Source organism: Sesamum indicum, linkage group LG9 (assembly GCF_026168435.1).
Source record: "Sesamum indicum cultivar Baizhima isolate 11 linkage group LG9, ASM2616843v1, whole genome shotgun sequence".
Lineage (NCBI taxonomy): Eukaryota > Viridiplantae > Streptophyta > Magnoliopsida > Lamiales > Pedaliaceae > Sesamum > Sesamum indicum.
Genome location: NC_142665.1, coordinates 1,314,962 through 1,335,775, shown reverse-complemented (window position 1 = coordinate 1,335,775; position 20,814 = coordinate 1,314,962). Strand labels below are relative to the sequence as shown.

The 20,814-nt window shown below is 35.0% G+C and overlaps 3 protein-coding genes and 1 non-coding gene across 5 annotated transcripts; 2 read left to right on the top strand and 2 right to left on the bottom strand.

Annotated features, from left to right (window-relative positions):
- Positions 1–2,425: 2,425 nt before the first annotated feature.
- Positions 2,426–3,407, top strand: LOC105170225 (dehydration-responsive element-binding protein 1A). Its single transcript, XM_011090897.3, has one exon. It carries the CDS (start codon positions 2,438–2,440, stop codon positions 3,212–3,214), a length of 777 nt encoding a protein of 258 aa, XP_011089199.2. The 5' UTR covers positions 2,426–2,437; the 3' UTR covers positions 3,215–3,407.
- A 1,564-nt stretch (positions 3,408–4,971) lies between these two features.
- Positions 4,972–9,342, bottom strand: IPT2 (tRNAisopentenyltransferase 2). 2 transcript variants are annotated; one of them, XM_011090551.3, is made up of 11 exons: positions 9,077–9,342; positions 8,866–8,920; positions 8,638–8,717; positions 8,028–8,096; positions 7,657–7,729; positions 7,423–7,544; positions 7,047–7,121; positions 6,280–6,657; positions 5,826–5,901; positions 5,581–5,738; positions 4,972–5,441 (listed from the first exon to the last, which is right to left on the bottom strand). In XM_011090551.3, exons 1-11 carry the CDS (start codon positions 9,251–9,253, stop codon positions 5,313–5,315), a joined length of 1,392 nt encoding a protein of 463 aa, XP_011088853.1. In that variant the 5' UTR covers positions 9,254–9,342; the 3' UTR covers positions 4,972–5,312. The 2 variants fall into 2 exon arrangements, with proteins under 2 accessions (XP_011088853.1, XP_011088852.1); XM_011090550.3 differs by having other exon boundaries at positions 7,423–7,547; positions 9,077–9,341.
- Positions 9,343–9,841: 499 nt separating this feature from the next.
- Positions 9,842–11,135, bottom strand: LOC105169987 (RAB6-interacting golgin (DUF662)). Its single transcript, XM_011090552.3, has 4 exons — positions 10,783–11,135; positions 10,446–10,556; positions 10,224–10,304; positions 9,842–10,107 (listed from the first exon to the last, which is right to left on the bottom strand). The coding sequence occupies exons 1-4, from the start codon at positions 11,023–11,025 to the stop codon at positions 10,045–10,047; spliced, it is 498 nt and encodes a 165-aa protein (XP_011088854.2). The 5' UTR covers positions 11,026–11,135; the 3' UTR covers positions 9,842–10,044.
- A 3,137-nt stretch (positions 11,136–14,272) lies between these two features.
- Positions 14,273–20,401, top strand: LOC105169989 (uncharacterized). The gene is made up of 3 exons (XR_016067447.1): positions 14,273–17,128; positions 18,467–18,774; positions 19,705–20,401. It is a non-coding gene; the product is annotated as an uncharacterized LOC105169989 (transcript).
- The last annotated feature ends 413 nt before the right edge of the window (positions 20,402–20,814 follow it).

Sequence of the window (20,814 nt, the reverse complement as noted above, 5' to 3'; positions counted from 1 at the left end):
TGTTAACCTTACTCTCTCTCTCTCTATATATGTATATATTATTTATTCCTTTATAAATACAAAAATACATATGAGAAATTTACGATATTGAAAATTTATGTTTTTTTTTTTTACTTAAGTCAACATTTTTCTTCCAAACCCTAACGGAAGATGTGAAGTGTAAACAGAGAATTTTCAGAGGGGATGTAAGTGTAATATTAAAATTATTTTGAAGAAAGTGTAATTTTGCAATTTTAGAGGGGATCTCAGTGTAATTAACCCTTTTGGTAATGCTTTGAAATTTATGAGGCTGTAAAGGTTGTTTCCAATAGTTTTTGTTTGGGATAATTACACTCTCATCTCTTAAGGTTTGATTTAATTACACATAAATCTCCTATGATTTGAAAAATTACATCTAATATCCCTAAAATTTACATTCGTCTAACAAATAAGTTCATTTGTTAGTCAAGATTCACTGAATATGTTAATATTAATAAAAAAAAATGAATGAAAAATTGATATTTACCAATTATTGACTTGTTACTGACTTATTGCAGGTCAAATAAATTTTTCTGGCTAAACTATTCTTATAACAGTGACAATATGCATCCTCACATGCATTAATGTGTGAGGAAGTACAAGGATAATTTGACCATAAAAATATCATTTGGCTTGTTATAAATCAATAATAGATTAATTGGGGGGTAAATATAGCTTTTACTCGATTTTTTTGTTAATATCAGCAAACTTGATGAATATTTTACTAACGGAGGAACTTTTTTATTAGATGGAAACAAACCTCAGAGGTACTAGTATAATTTTTTCAACCATAGGGGATCCACGTATAATTATACCAAACCTCAAAATAGGAACTGTAATTATCCCTTTCTATTTTGATGGTGGGAATAAGTAGATGGTGGTAAGTTTAGTTCTATTGAAAGTGTGAATTGTTTGAAAACAAAAGTAATATACGAATAAAAAACTTAATATGTATAATTTCATCAAAAAGTTGAAAAAATGATTGGGAGAAACTTATAACTTTTGTCTTAAAAAATAAAGTTCAATTTGAACAGTTCAAAAGTATACACGATAAGTCAAATATTACAAAATAAAAGAAGATTATTCTCGATATTATAACTAATTGCCTTTATCTTTAAGTAAATCAATATTTTCTCCTATGATTAAATAATATCGATACAAAAATTTAAATTTTACATCACTATCAATCAATATTTATTACGATTTTACTTATGCACAATATTTTATCTCGTTTACAAAAACAAAAGTTGGTAATTTTTTATTATAATAATAAATAAAATAATAAAATTGTTTAAATTAAACCATTGCAAACACCTCTCATGAGGCCCCGATTGGCACTTATTAAATAAAAAAAAATGCAATTTACTCTCTTATGATATGAGAAATGAATAAATTTTTTTTATAAAAAATAAAATAGTAAATTATTCCATATATTTTGAAAAAAAAAAGTAAATTCCCCTATCTAAACCATTAATATAAAGTAGTTTAAATTATTCTTTAAAAAATAAAGAAATAATTTGCTAAATTTTTTATACAAAAAAATATTTACTCGATTTCATTATCACAAAGTAAATTGCATTTAACCCCTTATTAAATCAGTCTGCAATTGCAAATCGAGAGACACGCCATCTGAAAATGATTGCTTGACGGGATCTTGCTTTATCTATTTGTATTTGCGTGGGTGAAAGCGGAAGTCAAGAACCGAACACGCCCCACAGTCGTCAAAGTCATATTTCCAGTAACAATCTGAACCCTCGTCCGCCCACTTTTCAGTCCCATTCTTCCCACGTGCATTTTCCCCATTTATAAATTACTTCCCACACGTGCTTAATATTTAGGATCCACCCACGTGTTCCTTTGTTCCTAAAATTTGGCATCTCTCATCGTTTCTCACTTCTCGTGTTAGAATTCTTGGAATGAAATACTTATAAATATCCTTTTCTTTTTTAAACAAAATTATTTAAAAATATTTAATCTCAACGAAAAATCGTATTAAACTTATAAGGTAGTATGCTTCTGATTTTCAATTCGACTAGCTAATTGCTAGTATGTCCCGAATTAATTTTGTTTGTGAGATATGATATATTATATTTTAAAAATATTGATCAATTACGAAAAGTAGAATAATACTGATTATAGAATTAATTATATTAGAAAAGTAATTCAGTGTATAGGTTTTTTTTTTGCCATGCTCACATAAGGCTAAGATTCTACAACAATGAGATGTTGGCTGAAATTCCATAAATAGTGGTGTATATTATTTATTAATATTCAAATGTATTGTTAATTTAAAATTATTGATATTGAAATATATTAAATAATATAAAAAATTAAAAAGGCATCTATTAATAGAAAGTTCCCACACTTTTCCCTTTGTCTTCCAAATTATTGATGCATGTCCGCCCACATCCACATATTCATGTGTACATACCTATATACATATATATGTATATATAGACGTGTTCATGCACGAGCATTCAGAGCTTCAAGAAAGCCAAAATTACTGTATTTCATTTTGTTGAGATATATGCATATGGATTTTGGCGACGACGTCGTCCAATCTTCAACTTCATCTTCTTCACAACAACCTGAAAATGTGCTATCTCCCACTACTCCTCCATTCAAGCACAAGAAAAGGGCTGGCCGGAAGATATTCAAGGAGACGCGCCACCCCGTCTACAAAGGAGTACGCCGGAAGAGCGCCGGCAAATGGGTGTGCGAAGTCCGCGAGCCCAACAAGAAATCAAGAATATGGCTCGGGACATTCCCCGACCCGGAGACGGCAGCCATCGCGCACGACGTGGCGGCACTAGCACTGCGTGGAGAGAACGCGCCTCTCAACTTCCCGGACTCGGCCCGTCTCCTCCCCCGGGCTCCATCGTCCTCCCATCAAGACATTCAACGGGCCGCTCTCGAAGCTGCTATGAGTTCGGGTGGGAAACCATTGCTGGGGACTCATCGGCAGGCTTTTGATCAAACCCGTACTGTTTCTGTTGAAAACGGGACGGAGAGGGCTTCCGAAGGTAATGAATCGGGCCGGGTGGGGTTCGTGGACGAGGAGGCGATGTTTAACATGCCGGTTTTGCTGGATAGCTTGGCGGAGGGATTGCTTCTCACTCCATTAGCTATGTCGGAAGGATTCAGCTGGAGCCGTGATGAAGTTGATGACGATGTTGAGCTCCACCTCTGGGCTTGAACTATGATTTGAATTATTGTTTCACATAAATGACGAGTTACATAAAATTTGTCATAATTATAAGTACACTATCATTAATTAAAAAATTATAAATATTTTTTAAAATTTATACTCATCTAACAGATATACCTTCGTGCGAGTTCATTATAGGAAATATTTGTTATACGGACATTAATTCTATAAGTATATGTGTAATTTTTAAAATAATAATGGAGTGTTTTTAACTATAACAACCTTAGAGAACCCATTATAATTTATCCTTTATTTGATGGTCTACTTGTTGTTTCATTGGAGGGGAATGTATATATACCAAAAAAAAATTAAATTAAGTTTGGATAAATTGAATCAAGCGTATAATAATTATAATAAATTTATCATATAATTATTCATTTAATATAAATTGTATATTAATTACATGATTGGCTCACGTATATATATTCACCAAATGTGAGAATATCAAAATGGTAAGAACCAAACAGTATAACTAATTTGGTGAAAAATTTTTGCTCGAATTTAGTTTGGTCGAACCAATTCAATCAAAAAGTAAGTGTGATACACTTACTTTATGCTTGATCAATTTTTTTAAATTGTATACCATTTATATAACAAATATATTGTACAAATTTGATCTATATTGTGTTGATGTGATGTGGTTTATATTTTTAAATATTTCTATATTCAATATATGTATATATATATATAAAATTATGCTGACACAAATTTTTTGACACGCGCACATATATATATATATATATGTAGGGAGATATAAATAGAAATAGATAGAGTGAAGAGGGCGGTAGCTACTATATGTTAGTTGCGTGGAGAAGGAACCCTTTTATGCTTAATGTCCACGTTTGCGATGCGATGGAGTAGTTGTTCACATTTTAGAGATATTTCACTAATATATAAATACCCAATAATTAACAATATATCATAAACTAATTTCTTCTATTTCTTTCCCAATACTATACATAAAGCAATCGACGGTCGTCGAATCAAATGTGGAGTAACATGCATGCATGCATGCATGCAGAACCTACCTACTATTCTTTCTTCTTCTTTTTTTTTTCAAAAAAAATGTTTGCATTGAGCATGTGCGTGCTGTGTGTATATATATAATAAAAAATGAAGTTTACTTTCTTTTGTACTTTTTTTTTTTATTTTTTTGGTTTTGGTTTTGATTTTGATTTTGATTTTGTGGTAATGAAGAAAAATAAAAGGATATGGCCGGTGAGAAGATTGAAGAATGGTTTGTAGCAGATGGGGGCATTCACTATGTACATATATATATATATATATGACCAAGATGAATGAGTGCAAGACAGAAGTGTGTAACTATCTCTACATTGATCATATATCATTTTCAATAAAAAAGAATCTAGGTAGATTAGTTATGTAATGAGAGTGTAGAATAATGGTGTCTGAATTCGTACAAAATTGACTTTATCCTTTTTGTTAGAGGTGCATGTTCCTTAATTTTCACAAGTGTGGTGAAGTGAATCATCCTCCGTCTTCCTACTCTCACTCTATAATATATGATTCTCATTCTGTGCCATTTTTGACATTCCGACCCTCATTCTCACCTAACTACAACCATTTTGACTGAAAATTTTCACTTCCTTGAGTATCGACACATATATTTTGTGTTTTATCATTTTCTTTTATTTTTATAATCCTTTAGTGCTGACCCCAGTCACATATATACATAAATATATAATTAATGCACCAATTCAGGAAAGTGTAAACAAAACCTAGTATGAACAAGAAGAAAATATCTTTTTCTTTTTCCCTTTTTTCTCCTTTCTTTTTCATCTCCAAGCACAAGAGTTGGAGACCCCAGTTGACAATAACATTACACAGGTAGATCAGTAGATGAGTTGATCAGCACTTATTAGCCTAAAAACTGAAAAGGATCCAAAGAAGCAACACTAACAAATGATCACTCAGAAAGCTCCTCCTAAGTAGAAAGGATGAAAACAATTTTCTGAAAAATACGACTCCCACTCCACCATCCGCATAATGTTACTGCTTGGCCGTGTATACATAAACAGTATTCGTCACTTCCAAAAAAATATTATGAGTTTGTAACTAATCCAAACTACTTTTCTGGGTCAAATCTTACAAGACGCCCCGACTTTCTGAGATGTGATAATCGTTTCCGATGGCTGCGTCCCTGTTGATGTTGCTCCCACTCATGAGCGCCTCTAAGCTCCTTATTGCCGCATGCCTAAACCATAAATAGGTTTAGTTCAGTGATGGAGTAGAGAATCCCGCTATCTTCTGTTTAAGTATATTTTGGTCTCCACACTGTGTGTATGCATGTAGGGGGGTTTTGGGGGGGGGGGGGGGGCTCTGGTCTTACAAACCTGGCAAACATATCGGGTCCAAAGGTCCCGCTGGGCTAGTTTTGTATCTTCACAACCTCTTTTGGTCGCTTCAGAACTGGCACTCTCGTTAAGGAAAGATTTTATGACGTTCACTGATGGTTCCACCACTTCTAAGGCCCATATATTGTTGGGATCACCTACAAAACATGTCGGATCAATTAAAACTAATGCAAGAAGCTGAATTTTATGGGTAGTAATCTGCAAAGAGTAGATGGAACACATACATAGCAAGCAACTTGTTACATCAATAAAGTGTATGCTCCACCCAAACAGCATTTGAAGTCGACCAAACCTCCTCTTCTGTTGAAAAGAAAATAAATTAAGAACAAAGCTTAGAATTTCAGAAATTCTAACAAGTGAAGAAAATATAGCATGCTTAATACACTATAAAACTCGTCGAGGATTTATCCTGTCAAAATTTAGATCATGGCTATGCAAATTTCTCATATAATGGACAACCTTGATAAAAGATCTCAGTGGCACCTACGCTTCTAGTGTTAAACAAGTAACAACAAAAGCTTGTCGACTTCCATCTAACTAAATGTTGATCTGTGTATTTCTTATGACAGTTGACCCACCGCCCTCCCCCCCAAAAAGAAAAGAAAAAAAACAGAAAGAAAAAGAAATCCATCATCAATATAAAAGGAGAAGAATAGACATGTGTAGGAGTTCTCTTACTTGACGTCGAACAAGTCTTCTCGTATTTAATTTCACTTTCTCAACAGCTTCTCTCAACATGAGTTTTGTTTGGTCGTCACCAGTGGAATCCATGATTTGACATATATTTCCATTGAACAGCTCAGGACAAGCAGAAGATTGTAGGCATTCAGAGTTCCAATATTTTAGAAAATCCTCAAATTCACGGACACCAATTGCCTGCCTTAGTCCGCGTGTATAGTCAGCATTTAACATGTAGATGTCACGAACTTCTTCAAGTAGACCAGCAGAAACCATGAGGTCAACTCTTTGGTTCACATATTGATCCAACGCTGGGAGAGAAGCATCCAGACATATAAAACAGCAATCATATCTTAAATTATCAGCTCGACCCCAGTTCTGCCCTGCCACATTTCAATTAAGAAAAATTACATGAACATGATATGATCCTCTTACTGCTACCACCTTTGACTCGTTAGTTAACAGCAGCATTATCAGATCTAACAAAGTCTGTAAGGATAAAATTATGTGGTATATATCGATATTTACCAGGCCGTTGATCCTAGATACAACTCAAATATGCACATGAACGTGTAGTATGAATGATTACCATCCGTATAGGAAGATACAAGTGCATGTTTTATTTTGAAACATATTAGGACAGGAAACATAGTTATATCATGACAGGACAAAAATCTTTCTGGTATGAACTATTATTCATGCTTTTGAGGAATAAAGGTAGGCCAAGGATTGATCATAGGCTAAGAAAACCAAATAGTATAACGAACCTGCATGGTGTTCCCCTGGAAAAGCTTGCTTGGAAGTATTCCAAAATGCGCATATAAACTCAGATATTGCTTGATCTGCAATAATTGTGAAATGCATCATGTGAATAAACAAGATTATAAGTGTGCATACTGTCCTGACTGCTAAGTCCAACTTTCCATTGACAGGAAAAAAACAGAAAATAAAGGGCTTTAAGAGAATCAATCATCTGTAGTATCAGAACTATCCTATGGCCGACTCTGCAAACCTTAATTTGTTTATTGCATTCACATCAATCTGAAGGCAACGTAAACTGCAAGTGTGAAAATAAAACTGTATGACATGTCATACAAATAGCTTATAGAGAGCTCCTGCCAGCAATTTGGAAAGTAGTCTAACCTTCCTTTGGTCATTTGGATGAATTCTGTTCGCTGCAACTGGATCAATGTCTTTAAGCTGACTATAAGTATAACAACAATTTTCACTTTGCAGCCCAAGTTCAAAACCTGGCTTCTCAGTATCTACTGTAGAGAGCAGGCACATGTTATTCTTGCAGTCAGTTGCCTATATATAACTTGTCCACATACATCTGCAGAACTTTGATGCCTTACCATAAGTAAATACAAAACTTACCAGGAAGGTCCAATAAGCAGTTTGCTTCTGGATCTTCTGCATGATCATCCAATAAGAACCGACTTACAAGGGCCTGGCAAAACAAGAAACATATATATATCAGTTAATAAAAATGAGTATCATAAGACAGCCCAAAGTACCATTACCCAAGAGAAAGTTACAGAGAACTGCTATTTCTGTAGAACTCACAATAGCAATCTCACAGATAACAAATGAGGAAACCGAGATTACACCCCAAAAACTGAAAAATGTAACAGAAAGTTCACAGCATAATCATTAAATAAGTTAGTTCAAGACATAGATCTACATTAAGTTGCAGTTGTCATGAACAATTATTAATTGCATGATAAAAATAGGAGACAACAGCTCACCTGGATGTAGTAATTTGTTCCGCCTACTATAACAGGCAAGCAATTGCGAGAGCATATCTCATCGATAAGCTAAAAACACAATTAAATGCCAAAAGATTAGACAATAGAACTGCAGCAGAACAGCAAGGTTTCTCAAGTACAGATTATACACAAGCACATATTTCATGCTCTATCCATAGATACTATTTCATGTACTTAAAGACTACATACAGCTTTGACCTGTGTTTCCACCATGTCCCTCAAACTAAGGAACTCTGTTATTTAAAGCACAGACTGTCAGTCTACAACTAATTTCTAGACGGGATCGTTTAATGTTCAGTAAAGTGGACAATCCAAGGACTACTGTTATAGGTAACAAACTCTCAAGAAAGGTGAAGCTTTTTCTGAATCTTACTCAAAATACACACCTAAGAAGCTTGGACTTGACTTATCCAACAAAAATTTACCTGCTAATCATTCACAAATACAGAGACAGGTAATCATACAAGAAAAAGAGTAGCTTCCTCTGAAACTCTCCCAAGAAAGATATGAGGACAACAAGAAACGAGCAAAAAACACAAAACCAAAGCGCTAGATTGGTATTATCATATCGAGAGGACTTTTTGCTCACCGTTACAGCGGAATCCCGGAAATCTTTAGCAGTGAATTCAACATTTGGGCTAACTGTGCCCAGCAGATGATGGGGCACTCCTGTCAACATAAGAAAAGGCATAATCTACAGCACTAACAAACCAACAATGCAATAACACCAACGCCATTAAAGCTATCGCAGAAATTATAGTAAAGGCTAGATATAAGCACCCCACAGAATCAAGCATGAAAGAAACAGAGCAAGAACCTTTCTGCTCATGAACGGGAACTTTATTGGTAAGAACATCCAACCCTCGGTAAACCTACAATGAGTTGCAGTAATTAACAACTACAACAAGAACATAATATATATGTTCTTTTGATTAATCACTTTCCTCCCTCGGTCTCCTTCAAGAATTTCCACAACAATTGTCTATAAATATAAGTGGGTTATGTCAGAAACATAGAAAAAGCGATACCTGCATGGAATCAGCGTTGATAATTTCAATGGGGAAATGGGAAGCAAGGTCTATGGCTAATTTGGATTTGCCCGAACCCGTGGCACCCATTATCACCACAATCTTGGGCTTTGAATTCGGGTCCGGATTCTGGTTAGCGCCCGCTAGTTGCAATTTGGGCGTGCTTTCAGTTTCCATTCTTGTGCTTTAGACGCTCTCTCTCTCTCTCTCTCTCTCTCCGCCGTAGAAGCACCGGCGAGTTTTTACAATTGGTGGGAGGGAGGAAAGATTAATGGGCCTAACAAAGGGAAAAAACACAAATGGCCCAGAAAGCTTTTATGGGCTTAGTAACTGGGCCGTATAAAAATTTGTCACTATATGTATAAAATTAAAATACATATCACTTTTTCAATATACGCTGTTAAGCCTGTTATTGATATTTTAATTTAGAGTAGATTATGAAACGGTTTCTTCTTAAATTTGTCGTAATCATAAAAATACTTTATTTTTATTTCGAGGTGTTCATTAGACAATCGATAATTTCAAGCGATATTTATAATTATGATAAATTTTTTTTAAAAAAAACTTTTGATAATTTATCATTTAATTTAATGATACATGATAACACCTTTTTTTCTGTACAACGATACCTTACACATGATCAGACTTACTTTTAATGTAATTACAGAAAGAATACGTCTTCTATAATCCTCTCAAAATAGAAAGAGAGAGAGATAAAACTTTGAATTGAAAAAAAAAAAAAAACATTAAAAGAAGCTTAATACAAGATTTTAAAAATAATAATAACGAAAAACTAAAAGACAAGATAAACACAAGCCCACGACCAAAAAAACAAAAAAGAAAAAAAAAAAAAAGACAATACTATTAATTAGTACAAGCTGGAAACATTACAACAAAAGATCCAATGATAAGCAGAGATAGCAGTGAACTGATGTTGAAGTTGTTGATTTGTTGATGAAGGAGTTGGTCTATATGTTGTTGCAAAGCTCCTCCAGTTTCTCCAACCTCAATTTCTCACTTTCAGTTACCAACTGTACCTCCAACATTTCAGCAAACAATGTCATTAAGAACAAGGAAATAATTCTCTTCATAACGTAGTCTGTAAAATTCAACTATATATTGTTTTCAGACATAATGTTCTAATTACCTCCAATAGCTTCCCAATCAGCTGACCCTTTTCCTTGTTCTTCTCATTAAAAGCTTCAATCGCTTCTTTATATTCTTTTTCCTGCAATCACATTTTCAAGGATCGTCGCAGTCATTGCATTGCGTGACAGACGTCAACGTAATGTATATGTACTTATTATGTGACTCGACCAGACTCCAATTAATAAAATATCCTGACTGAAAGAAAATTACGATGCATCACCTTCTTCCGACAGCTCTGTCCCAACGGCTTCAAGTCTCGATTAATAAGATCAATCCTCTTGCGGATAACTGCAACTTCCTTCCTCATTGGATCAGCCAAAGCTTCAATCTCCTACTAGGTTTCAGTTTAACATACATTAATTGATCAAAGATCTATCAAACTATATACTCACATGCACGCATGTATGTAAATAAAACATCTATTCTTACATTATATTTTTGTGGGGCCATACTAAATCACTTTTCTTAAACTGTACCTAAATCACATGACAAGTGCGTATATTATATGTATCATGTAATTGTCGCTAGTAAGGTGGAACTGAGTCTGAAGTACTTACTCCACGAATTTCAGCCAGACGCTTTGTTTCTTCCTCCATGCGGCCTAACTGAGCAAGAACTTTCCCCCGGACCTCAATCTTCCTCCTCTCGATCTCTTCTTCCATAGCACGAAACGTTGTTAACGCAGAGTTCGTCATCTCCTTGTCCGTACATTCATCGAGCAAAGGGCTGACGATGTTGTCAATTGTCCCAGAGTTCTTCATGAGCAGCATTTGTTGTTGCCCTTGTTTCTTACTCGTCATAATAAATTGCCCAATTTAAACTGATATTTGAAGAACTTTTAGGTCTCCTTGTATTCCTATCTTGTCTTGAATCTTCTTTTGCTTTTGCTGGTTTCCAAATGATGCTGTCTCTTTTGCCTGTTCAGAGATGCCCTTAGAACAATGATGCCTTAGATTTTACAAGTATATATGAATTCCAACTCGGTTTCTTTAAAGACAACTTTTGTAATGAGGTAAGGAGTGCAAGGACCATACTGCCCAATCATACTTTTATATATATAAATTGATAATCAAACAGACTTGAGGACAATAATAGTTTTTCTTTTTTCTTTTATTGTTATTGATGTCAAATTAAATATATTTTTTATTTAAATGAAATGGGCAACTAAAAAAATTATTTTTAGTTAATTATAAAATGAATTATTGAAAAAAGTTCTATTGTATTTTAAATGTATAAAAAATTAATAATTGATACGAAAATGATAGTAAAACATTTACAGCTAGCGGTGAGAATACTATAAACAAAAGTGTGCATGCTTGACAACTGAAAATTAAAAATAACATAATACCAAACAAGGCATAATAGCTGGAAAAATATTTATAAAAATCCGAAAACTGAGTAAGAATGAATAGCCCCTGAACTTCTGGCTGTCTGCCAACACAATATCAAAGTGCAGCAGCTTTTGGAGAAAAGATTGTACAGATAATGTAGGAATCATTGTGGCAACAGAATTTTGCCACCTTTTTCCTTGCAGTTTACAGTTAGGCATCAGCTTCAAGCTTTTTGGTATTAATTGATGAGTACAGCTTAAAAGCAGTTTACCACTAATTTTTCTTCATTATGATCATGTGAAGAAAGCTAGCTCCTCCAAAATGGAGCTTAAGCCTTAATTATTTAAAAATTCTAAAAACAAATATATAAAAAAAAGGGTTAATTACATTTTATCATCTGAACACTTTGGCATCTAAACCTTTTTTTGCGTCAACTTGTCATTTCAACTTTACGAAATTTTGCATTTTGTCATTTATAATTGTTTTTCAACCAAGTTTTTATAAAAAAAAATCACATGCAGTGCATATGCGATATTTAACGATTATGTGATGTGATATTTTTCACGTATGCACAGCATGTGATATTTTTTCGAAAAAAATTTCTCATATATGGGAAAATGCAAATTTCGTATAATTGAGATGATAAGTTGACATAAAAAAAAATATAGATGCCAGAGTATATAAACGGATATAGTTCGAATGGTAAAATGTAATCTACCCTAAAATTAATACAAAATGTTATACTCTGTAATATCTCTATATGATTTATTATTATTTTTTAATAGGTCAAATATATTCAGTATGTAATATTTTTTTTAACATCAAGATGTTACAATTTATTTTGCATGTAACTTCTCGGCCTTTGATTTATTTCTTTTTATCAACAAAATTACGGAGAGAGGTTTACTTATTGCAGCGTTCCCCCTTTAAAAAAAATAATAATTTTGAGTTGTCATGTAAATGGTCTCATATGGGGTGTGATGAATGACAACACTACCATCTCTTATATATAGTTTCTAGAAGTAGTATTTTTTTTTAATGAATTTTAAAAAAAACTAACCGGACAGGTTAATCCAACAAACAATGCCCTTGTCAAGTGTTGGGAATTGGATACCTCTGAAAAGGCATAATTCTTTTGCACAATATTTTTGAGTGTTATGATATTTTTCATGAATAGTTGAAAAAAAAAATAGAGATAAATGGATGTATTATACAGATTGCATATAAATTTGAATTTATTTTAGAAATAATGTGGAGAGTTTGAAACGTGTGTTGTATTATTTTTTTTTTTTCGAATAAAAAATCACTTTTCATTATAAAATTATATATTATTATATGTATTTATGTATGTATATATGATTTTGGTTGTATTATTATTGTATTGTACACATATTACAATCGTATTTAGTCACAAACATCATAACCAGAGTTTGGTTTAATGAGTGAAACAATCGAGTTGATTTTTACGTTTTCTTTTAAAACAAAGGTAAGATTTCATTCATGAAATCAACTCAGAATTCACAATAGAGTGAGCTACGGGAGGTAAATCAGACGCACACTCATACAACTTAAAAGTAGACTTGGCCAAATAATGAGCCACAGAGTTAAAAGTAAACAAACAAAATAATAAGAAGAGAAAAGAGCCACGAAACCAAGAATGTCTAAGACCACATTACCAACAAAGAAAAAATCCCTAACCCCGGCCTGGAACTCAGAGATCATCACCGCACAATCACCCTCAAGGGTATCAACAATAATCGACTCCTACCTGCAACAGTTGGATGGCTTCCCACGTCGCCAAAGCTTCAGCAAACTCACCACAACCTCTCCTATCCGCCTTATGCGACAGCCAACCTAGGCACTCACCTCTCTCATCGCAGGCCACCACACCTAGACCCACTGCCAGTCCCCTGTCAAAAAGAGTGTCGTCAAAATTGAGTTTACACAGCTAGAGGGAGGACCTTCCCAAGAATCGCTAGCAGAATGATCGACGAGAAGGATGAATCCTTGATTTTTGCAGTTTTGACTATAGTTATCAAGAGATTATGAATTAGAGTTCTACATATGTAGATATTTGATTTTTTAATAGTATTATACTATTTATTTATTTTGAAATTAGTTGGTTGATTTAAGAGTTAATTACACTTAAATCTCTATTAGAAGTACAAAATACACTTCCCCACAGAAGTTTTAAATTACACTTATACCCCACGTGGAAATTCACTATTTACACATAATCCCTTTTCGTTACGATTTATATTAAAAAATTATATGTTAGCAAGAAATATATAAAATTTAATATTCTCATGTAATAATTTTTACTTATAAAGAAAAAATACAATGGCATTAACATCACTCCTTATATATATATATATTATATTTATCACTTTATAAGTATAAAAATCGATGTAATTTATTTTGCTAACGTCAACATTTTTGTTCAAACCTTAATGGAAAGAGGTTAGGTGTAAATGGAGAATTTTTGAAGAAGATATAGTGTAATTTTATATTTTCAGGTGGGGTTTGAGTATAATTAATTCTTGATTTAAAATTATTAATTTGTTACATACTAAATATTATAATAATAATATGATAGTTGATTTAGAATAACAAGCAAAAAATATTAATTGAAATTTCTGGCTAACCATGATTTTATTATTTCTTTAAAATAAGAATATATAATTTTTTTAAAATTTAAATCGACAGTTATTCCATCTTTCCTTTCAATGCTAAATTACTCGGATACAAATCTATAACTATGGCCTCAATGTAGCCCTAATTCACACGATTGCACTGATTAACCGCACAACCCCGCTGACTACATACAGACTGAATCGAGTTCGGATTGCGCCGTAGAAATGGCTTCCCCCTTCCGAAAGGTTGGATGTTCTTGTTGTATTCAATATCAATGAATGTTTAGTAAAAAAATATTATCTTATTTGTGGTTTTGTTGGACGTTTGGAGTTATATGGTTCTAGAGTTCGGATTTTCACACCGCGGTTGGAATTTTTTTTATTTTTATTTTTGTTAGTACCATAATGGGGTCTTGGGTTTCTGGGTTTTTAGAGTTATTTGTGGACTTCTGCTTCTCTGTTGAATCGGATATTAGTTGAAAACCGTAGGTTTTGTAAGGTTTATTGTACTGAAAGATGGGGGAGAGGAGGTATAGAGTGGGTTCTCGGGGACGGTCTCCGTCACCTCGGCGTCCACCGCCAAGGTCTAGAAATTTGAGTCCTTCAAGGCACCGCAGATATTCCCCATATCAAAGTCGCAAGAGGGAAGAATATAACGGGGAAGCTGAGAGATCACGGAGGATTGACAAAAGTGATCATGTTGAGAGAGATTTCAATTTCCGTGGACCGAGGTCTTCGGAATATGATAATAGAGGTAGAGATAGGCATGTGATTGGTGCTAGGCGATCCAGTAGTCCAAGGAGAATTGAGAAAAGGGACAACATTGATGGGGATTTCAATACCCGCAATGTGAGATTATCTGGTTATGATGATGGAGGTAAAGGGAAATATGGAACCAGGGTCAGTGTTGGGCGATATGGGAGATCATATGATGAGGATTCATATCGTGGTGATTTGAGTTCAATGAAGTTTGGGGGAGATCATCTTTTAGATGGATGCAGAAAATCTGGTCATGTCAATGTGAAGGATTACAGCCTCACGCCTGACTACTATAGGGTTAGTGACACTAATATCACTGCAGGTGGTAGTGAGATGGATGATTATCTGCGGAGTCGTTACTCCGATACAGGTCGAGCTGGATTGTTGTCACAGTATTTGGATAGCACCAAGCCTGTTTCCCTAGGATATGAGAGGGGAGGAAGGATGCACGCTCACACATACACATTAGCTCATGCTGGGGTTGATGATAGAGGTAGAAGTAATTTAAGCGTCGGTGATGGCAGCAACCACAAGTCATCTACTGCATCACGATATCTGAATACTGATACTGACAAGCAGGGATATTTTCATTTTCGGGATGAAATTCATTTGGAGAAAAGAGATGGAGCCTTCGGTGATAGATTAGATCATTATGAAAAGAGAAGTGGTGAGTTTCAGTTACAGGATGGACTTCTGGGTATAGAGAAAACAGCAAGAAGAGAAATGTACAATTTCAAGAAGGAAGGGAATGTGTCTTCGCAAGGGTATCTGAATGGGGATGCTGACTATCTAGTATCATCCTCTCAGCCTAAGGACTATGTTTCAGTGTCATCGGGCACATTGATGGAGGATTTTTCGGGATACTGTCCTAGGAAAGACATTGATATGCCATCACATACAATTCAAAAAGGAAGTGGATTGGCTTCTGACCCTGTTGGCTTTGATGGATACAGTGACATGAAGCATAACATGCCCCTTATATTGGATGATATAAGGAGCAGCTCAAGGTTATATCTTGGGCTGCCTGAGGAAAAGCAGGGAGATCGATTATATGCAGAATTTGGTAGAGGCAAACTATACAGTACAAGGCTCAATGATGTTGAAGAAGTATGTACAGACCAGCATTTGCCAAGAATTGATGATTTAAATCCTACAGTTGATGAATCATCTCACAGAAAACATATTCGGGATAATGAACTATGGGCTCAGTATCCTTCCTCAGGAGTGCAGTTAACGCCTGATAAATTTGATGCACACAGATCATTGCTTGTGAGAAACCAAGATCTGGATATGTTAAGTTCTCGCCTCAATTATGGAACTGAAGGACATTATCAGCATGGAAGTGTTATCCGAGACGATCATCATGCTGAAGTGGATGGTGGTCAGTGGTGTAACGGGGAAGGATCAGATATCTTAGAATCAAGGAGATATGGCCCTGAAGTTAGCAGACTTTATGATAGTCCCAGAAAGAGGTTGCCTTTGGCAGACTGGACACTGGGTGAACCCTGTGAAAGGAGGCTAAGACACAAACAAGTTAGGGATGAGATATCATATGAGCATGGTTTTGGGATTAGAATATCAACTGATGGAAATGGTGCTCGCAAGATTTACCACCAAGTAAATGAGGGAGATGAAAGTAATCTCATAAATTTGTCAAAAATGCCTAAATCAGGCACATATTACAATGAGAAAATGTGGAAGTCATCAAGCGAGGTGGCCAATGATCAGCCATCCTCTTCAAAATTCATCTCAAGTCATTCAGTGGACGCTCTTAAATCTGATTCTAGAGATATAAAGATGCGATTAGGACCAGTTCCTTGCAAGCTTCATGTTTCACAGCGTTTAACAAAGAAACATAGACCGTCAATAAAGAAGCGCTTGGCACCTGCTCCACCAAAGAAGCGAGCTAGTCTTCCTTGGCTGAAAAATTTGAGTTCTAACCGAATGGCAATCATCCAAGGTGATTCAGATGAAAGTCCTCATGATCAAGATGCAGACCACATGGGAGATGATCTTCCTCTTGCAAAGGCTGAACCCCCTGAAAACTCTCAGGATTTCAAGCAGCTGGTGCAAAGCGCGTTTTTCAAGGTTCTCAAACAGATTAATGAAACACCAATGAAACGAAGGAATTATATGGAACAAGGAAAAGTGGGTAGTCTAAAGTGCATTGTATGTGGCAGGTCTGTGTTCTACGTCATGAATTATTTTCATAGATGGAGCTATTCCTCTCCCATTTCCGTTAAACTTACATATCCTGTTTTCTGCGATCAAGTAAGAATTCTTTTAGTGATCCCTTGTTATAACCTGATACAATCAGTTAAGCTTCTCTCAGAGTGTGTGTTAATGACCAGCATCTGTTGAGCCTCTTAAATCTCTTGAATAAACCCCATAGGAAGATCATTGAAAGTGAGTTTCAGATACATGGTGGGGAAAGCACAAAGTTAATTCTTTCGCCTGTCAAATTTTCTGACTAGAGACTCCTTGATGCAGCAGAATTTGTGAAATTTTCTGCTAATCCCTAATCATCAGGGGTTTTGTTGATTACCCTTAATATTACTCTGTCCTTGGGTTATTACTTGTGAAGATATCACAGAATGATGATAGTGGTTGTCTACCTAGGTAATTTTATGTAGCATAAGAAAAACCAGAATTTCAAGGTCCAAGAGTTTTGAAAAGATGAAGAAAAGGAACTGAACAGTTCTGTGCTGAGATTTAGAAAATGATGTCCAATATGGGTTTTGGCGTTCGTGTATGGCTGGTAGAATTGCTTTTTGACGGAGAGATCCGAAATTCTGCATCTAACATTGTCAAAATAAAGGTAGAGAAAAGCAGAAAATCGAGCAGTGCCATTGTCCTTATAGCTGCAGAGGTGCTTGTGATACTGAAGCCAATTTCCTTGTATCTGGTATATAAGGGATTATCTGTCTTCTAGAATAGCATAGGACGTAGACAGTGTTGCTGTGGTTATAGCTGACTATCTTTTTGTTCCCGGTTGTTTACAAATGGCAATGGCTTCAGATTCTGTAGATGTTAGAATGCCAAGAAAATATTCTACGTTTTTTGTTAGATAGGGTTTTGGGTACTTCAAAACTGCCCAGGCTGCGTATTGTCTTCTAATCATCCATGAGGATAGGGCTTACTACATTCACACTTTCGTGAATCCTTCCTGTTTTTAGATTGACCTCAGCAATTGTATAGTTACTTTTTGTACTAAATGATAATCATGCTGTCCTCCTGGAAACTATGTGCTTTATTAAATAGCTTCTTTAATTTCTGAAGGTGTTTCTGTTAAATGAAATTGACCTCCATGCTGAGTTGAATAAAAATATCAAATTATCGGTGCACCCAATCTCTCTTTCTGATAATATGTTCTCCATTAAGTAATTTGTGGGGTGCATTGTTTCTCAATCTTGCCTGTTGCTTAAATGTGAAATTTCTGAAATTTGCTCCTGTTTCTCTGGTATGTTTTGCTTAAGTGAAAAGTACTTGTATTTTTATTGGCGTGAGTGTTGTTTCAGCAATTCCGAGGAGTTTGTAGGGACAGAAAGCTTGGCAATGCATGCTTTCACATGTGAGAACGTAGGCCTTAGATCTCAACATTTGGGCTTGCACAAAGCACTTTGTGTGCTGATGGGATGGAAGTTCACAGACGAGTCCAGCAGTGGATGGCATTGTGATGTAATGTCTAGCGCTGAGAAATCAGCTCTGAATGAAGATCTCATTATCTGGCCACCAGTTGTTATAATCCATAACAGTACCGTAGATAGCAAGAATCCTGATGAACGGGTTATCGTATCCACGGAAGAACTGGATATGAAACTCAGAGGTAATGTTTTTCTTGAGTTCTTCTATTTATTGCCCATGTTAATTTTTCAGTTGGAAATATTAGCATATGGGTTCTGATTTTGATTCACCTGCTTTCCTTTAAAATATTGGCATGGAGATGGTTTTACATATTTTTTGTAGATTCTCTGGTTGATACAGTTAGGAAATCCCCATTTATATATTAGCCTGTGATGTGTGCATAGGTAGGTAGTGAAATGTTACTAGTTTCTTTCTGTAACCTAGACGATTAGCAGTAATACACTAAATTGAGTCCCTTATATTGGGATCTTGTGTATGAACTGTAGCTTAAGAGCTCCTTTATTCTTATCCAACTGCGCCAAAAGCCTTTTATGTTCCTATGCTACACGTTTACCCTTTTTCATGGACCTGCCACATGTTATATGCATGCTTAAACATGAAATCTTAAGCAGCATTATATTGTCAATAGATTATTTATAGGACGAGTACACAATTGCATCTCATCCTTCAATATTGAATTTTTTTCACCTAAAGTTTATTTTGCTCTGACCTAAAAAACTATTTCTGTATCAATTGCCACTGATATGTACTTTATCGTAAAACAAAACTCATGTCTGCAGGTGATGTACTTCTCACTATTATGATTCAATTCAGTGATCCTAATATTATTACTTTAAGTGACAGGCTGGTCGATGCATGTATGTCAATTATCACATGTGTCATTAGTGACTCCAAGACTTTACTGTTGCATTGAACACTACCACTTTGGTCCTTTTCTCACCTATCCTCTATCAGCAGCTACTGAAACTTCATTTTTTGAACCATTAAGAAAGTGGATTTGTTATCTGCTTCTGCATTCAGCCATTATACAAGTAATGTAAAATCAGCATTGTTTTGTCCAAGTATTTCTTGTTATAGCTGGTTAATAGTATAGTTTTCCACTTTGTTCTAGATATGGGTTTTGGAAGCATTCTTAAGGTATGCAATGGGAAACCTGCGAATCAAAGTGTGATACTGGTAAAGTTCAATGGTACCCTTTCTGGGTTACAAGAAGCTGAGAGTTTCCATCAGAACTATATCAAATCTGAACATGGGAGAGCGGAACTAAAGCAATTAAAGTCTAAGCATGGAAGTTCCAGTGGACGCACAGGAGCAATATCATCAGACACGGAAGAATTTTTGTATGGTCACCTGGGAATTGCAGAGGATCTGGATAAGCTCGACTTTGATTCTAAGAAACGATGTGTTTTGAGAAGTAAAAAGGAGATTCTGAACATTGCCAACGCACCTTTTTTTAGACACTGAAGGAGAGAATGACTGATATTAGTAAAGCAACCAGTCCAGCAGTCGACGATCTTCTCATTGCATGAAGAAACTGGTGATTGCTTATCTACGTCATTCCCTTCTTCCTCCTGGACTGCATGTTCTTGATACATGACAACTGTGCTTAAAACCATGACCAATGGCAGCGTTAGCAGCTTTGCATGCTTTGTGCTTTGGGTTCTCTAGAGCAGACATGTAAATCCCTCATTTTGGTTCTGGATTTTGAAAGCTTGGACGGTGTATTTACAGGCTCAAAGAGTATACGTACGTAGTACTTTACAGGTGATAACATAGATAAATGAACTTGAATTGGTTTCTTTGGGTAACCTTGTCCAAATTCCTATTGCTATTCTTTTGTTTTTATGGTTACTTCTGTTGCTATTCATTGACATAGGAATGATGAAGCTCAGCATATACTAAAATTATCTAGAAAGATAAATGAGTACTTACGTATATTGTAAAAATATGAATTGCATAATATGTTATGTGTTTTTTTTTTCCATTTTTGCAAAAATTAAAATATATATATATATATATATTATATGAATTGTAGCGCAAAAGTATTTTCTTTAAATCTTTTCTTAATTAGAAAATTTAAGTAGTGTACATTTAGTTGGAGAGTAGGTAGCTGGACTTCAAAAATTAAACGTCTATTTTATCTTGCCCTGTTTTTAGTTCATTAAAGTGGGGCGTAGATATTGACTTGCTCTAAATTGATAATTTATTGTAATCATATGCC

Bases quoted from the DNA above. Each gene is read 5' to 3' on its own strand.
- LOC105170225 (XM_011090897.3), top strand. From the start codon at position 2,438: ATGTGTACATACCTATATACATATATATGTATATATAGACGTGTTCAT.
- IPT2 (XM_011090550.3), bottom strand. From the start codon at position 9,253: ATGGAAACTGAAAGCACGCCCAAATTGCAACTAGCGGGCGCTAACCAG. The intron at 8,718-8,865 runs GTTCTTGCTCTG...TTATGTTGACAG, and splicing joins TCCCGTTCATGAGCAGAAAG to GAGTGCCCCATCATCTGCTG. The intron at 5,442-5,580 runs GTTTGTAAGACC...TTTATGGTTTAG, and splicing joins GGACCCGATATGTTTGCCAG to GCATGCGGCAATAAGGAGCT.
- LOC105169987 (XM_011090552.3), bottom strand. From the start codon at position 11,025: ATGACGAGTAAGAAACAAGGGCAACAACAAATGCTGCTCATGAAGAAC. The intron at 10,305-10,445 runs GTGATGCATCGT...ATGTGATTGCAG, and splicing joins GACAGAGCTGTCGGAAGAAG to GAAAAAGAATATAAAGAAGC. The intron at 10,108-10,223 runs GTAATTAGAACA...TTGGAGGTACAG, and splicing joins TGATTGGGAAGCTATTGGAG to TTGGTAACTGAAAGTGAGAA.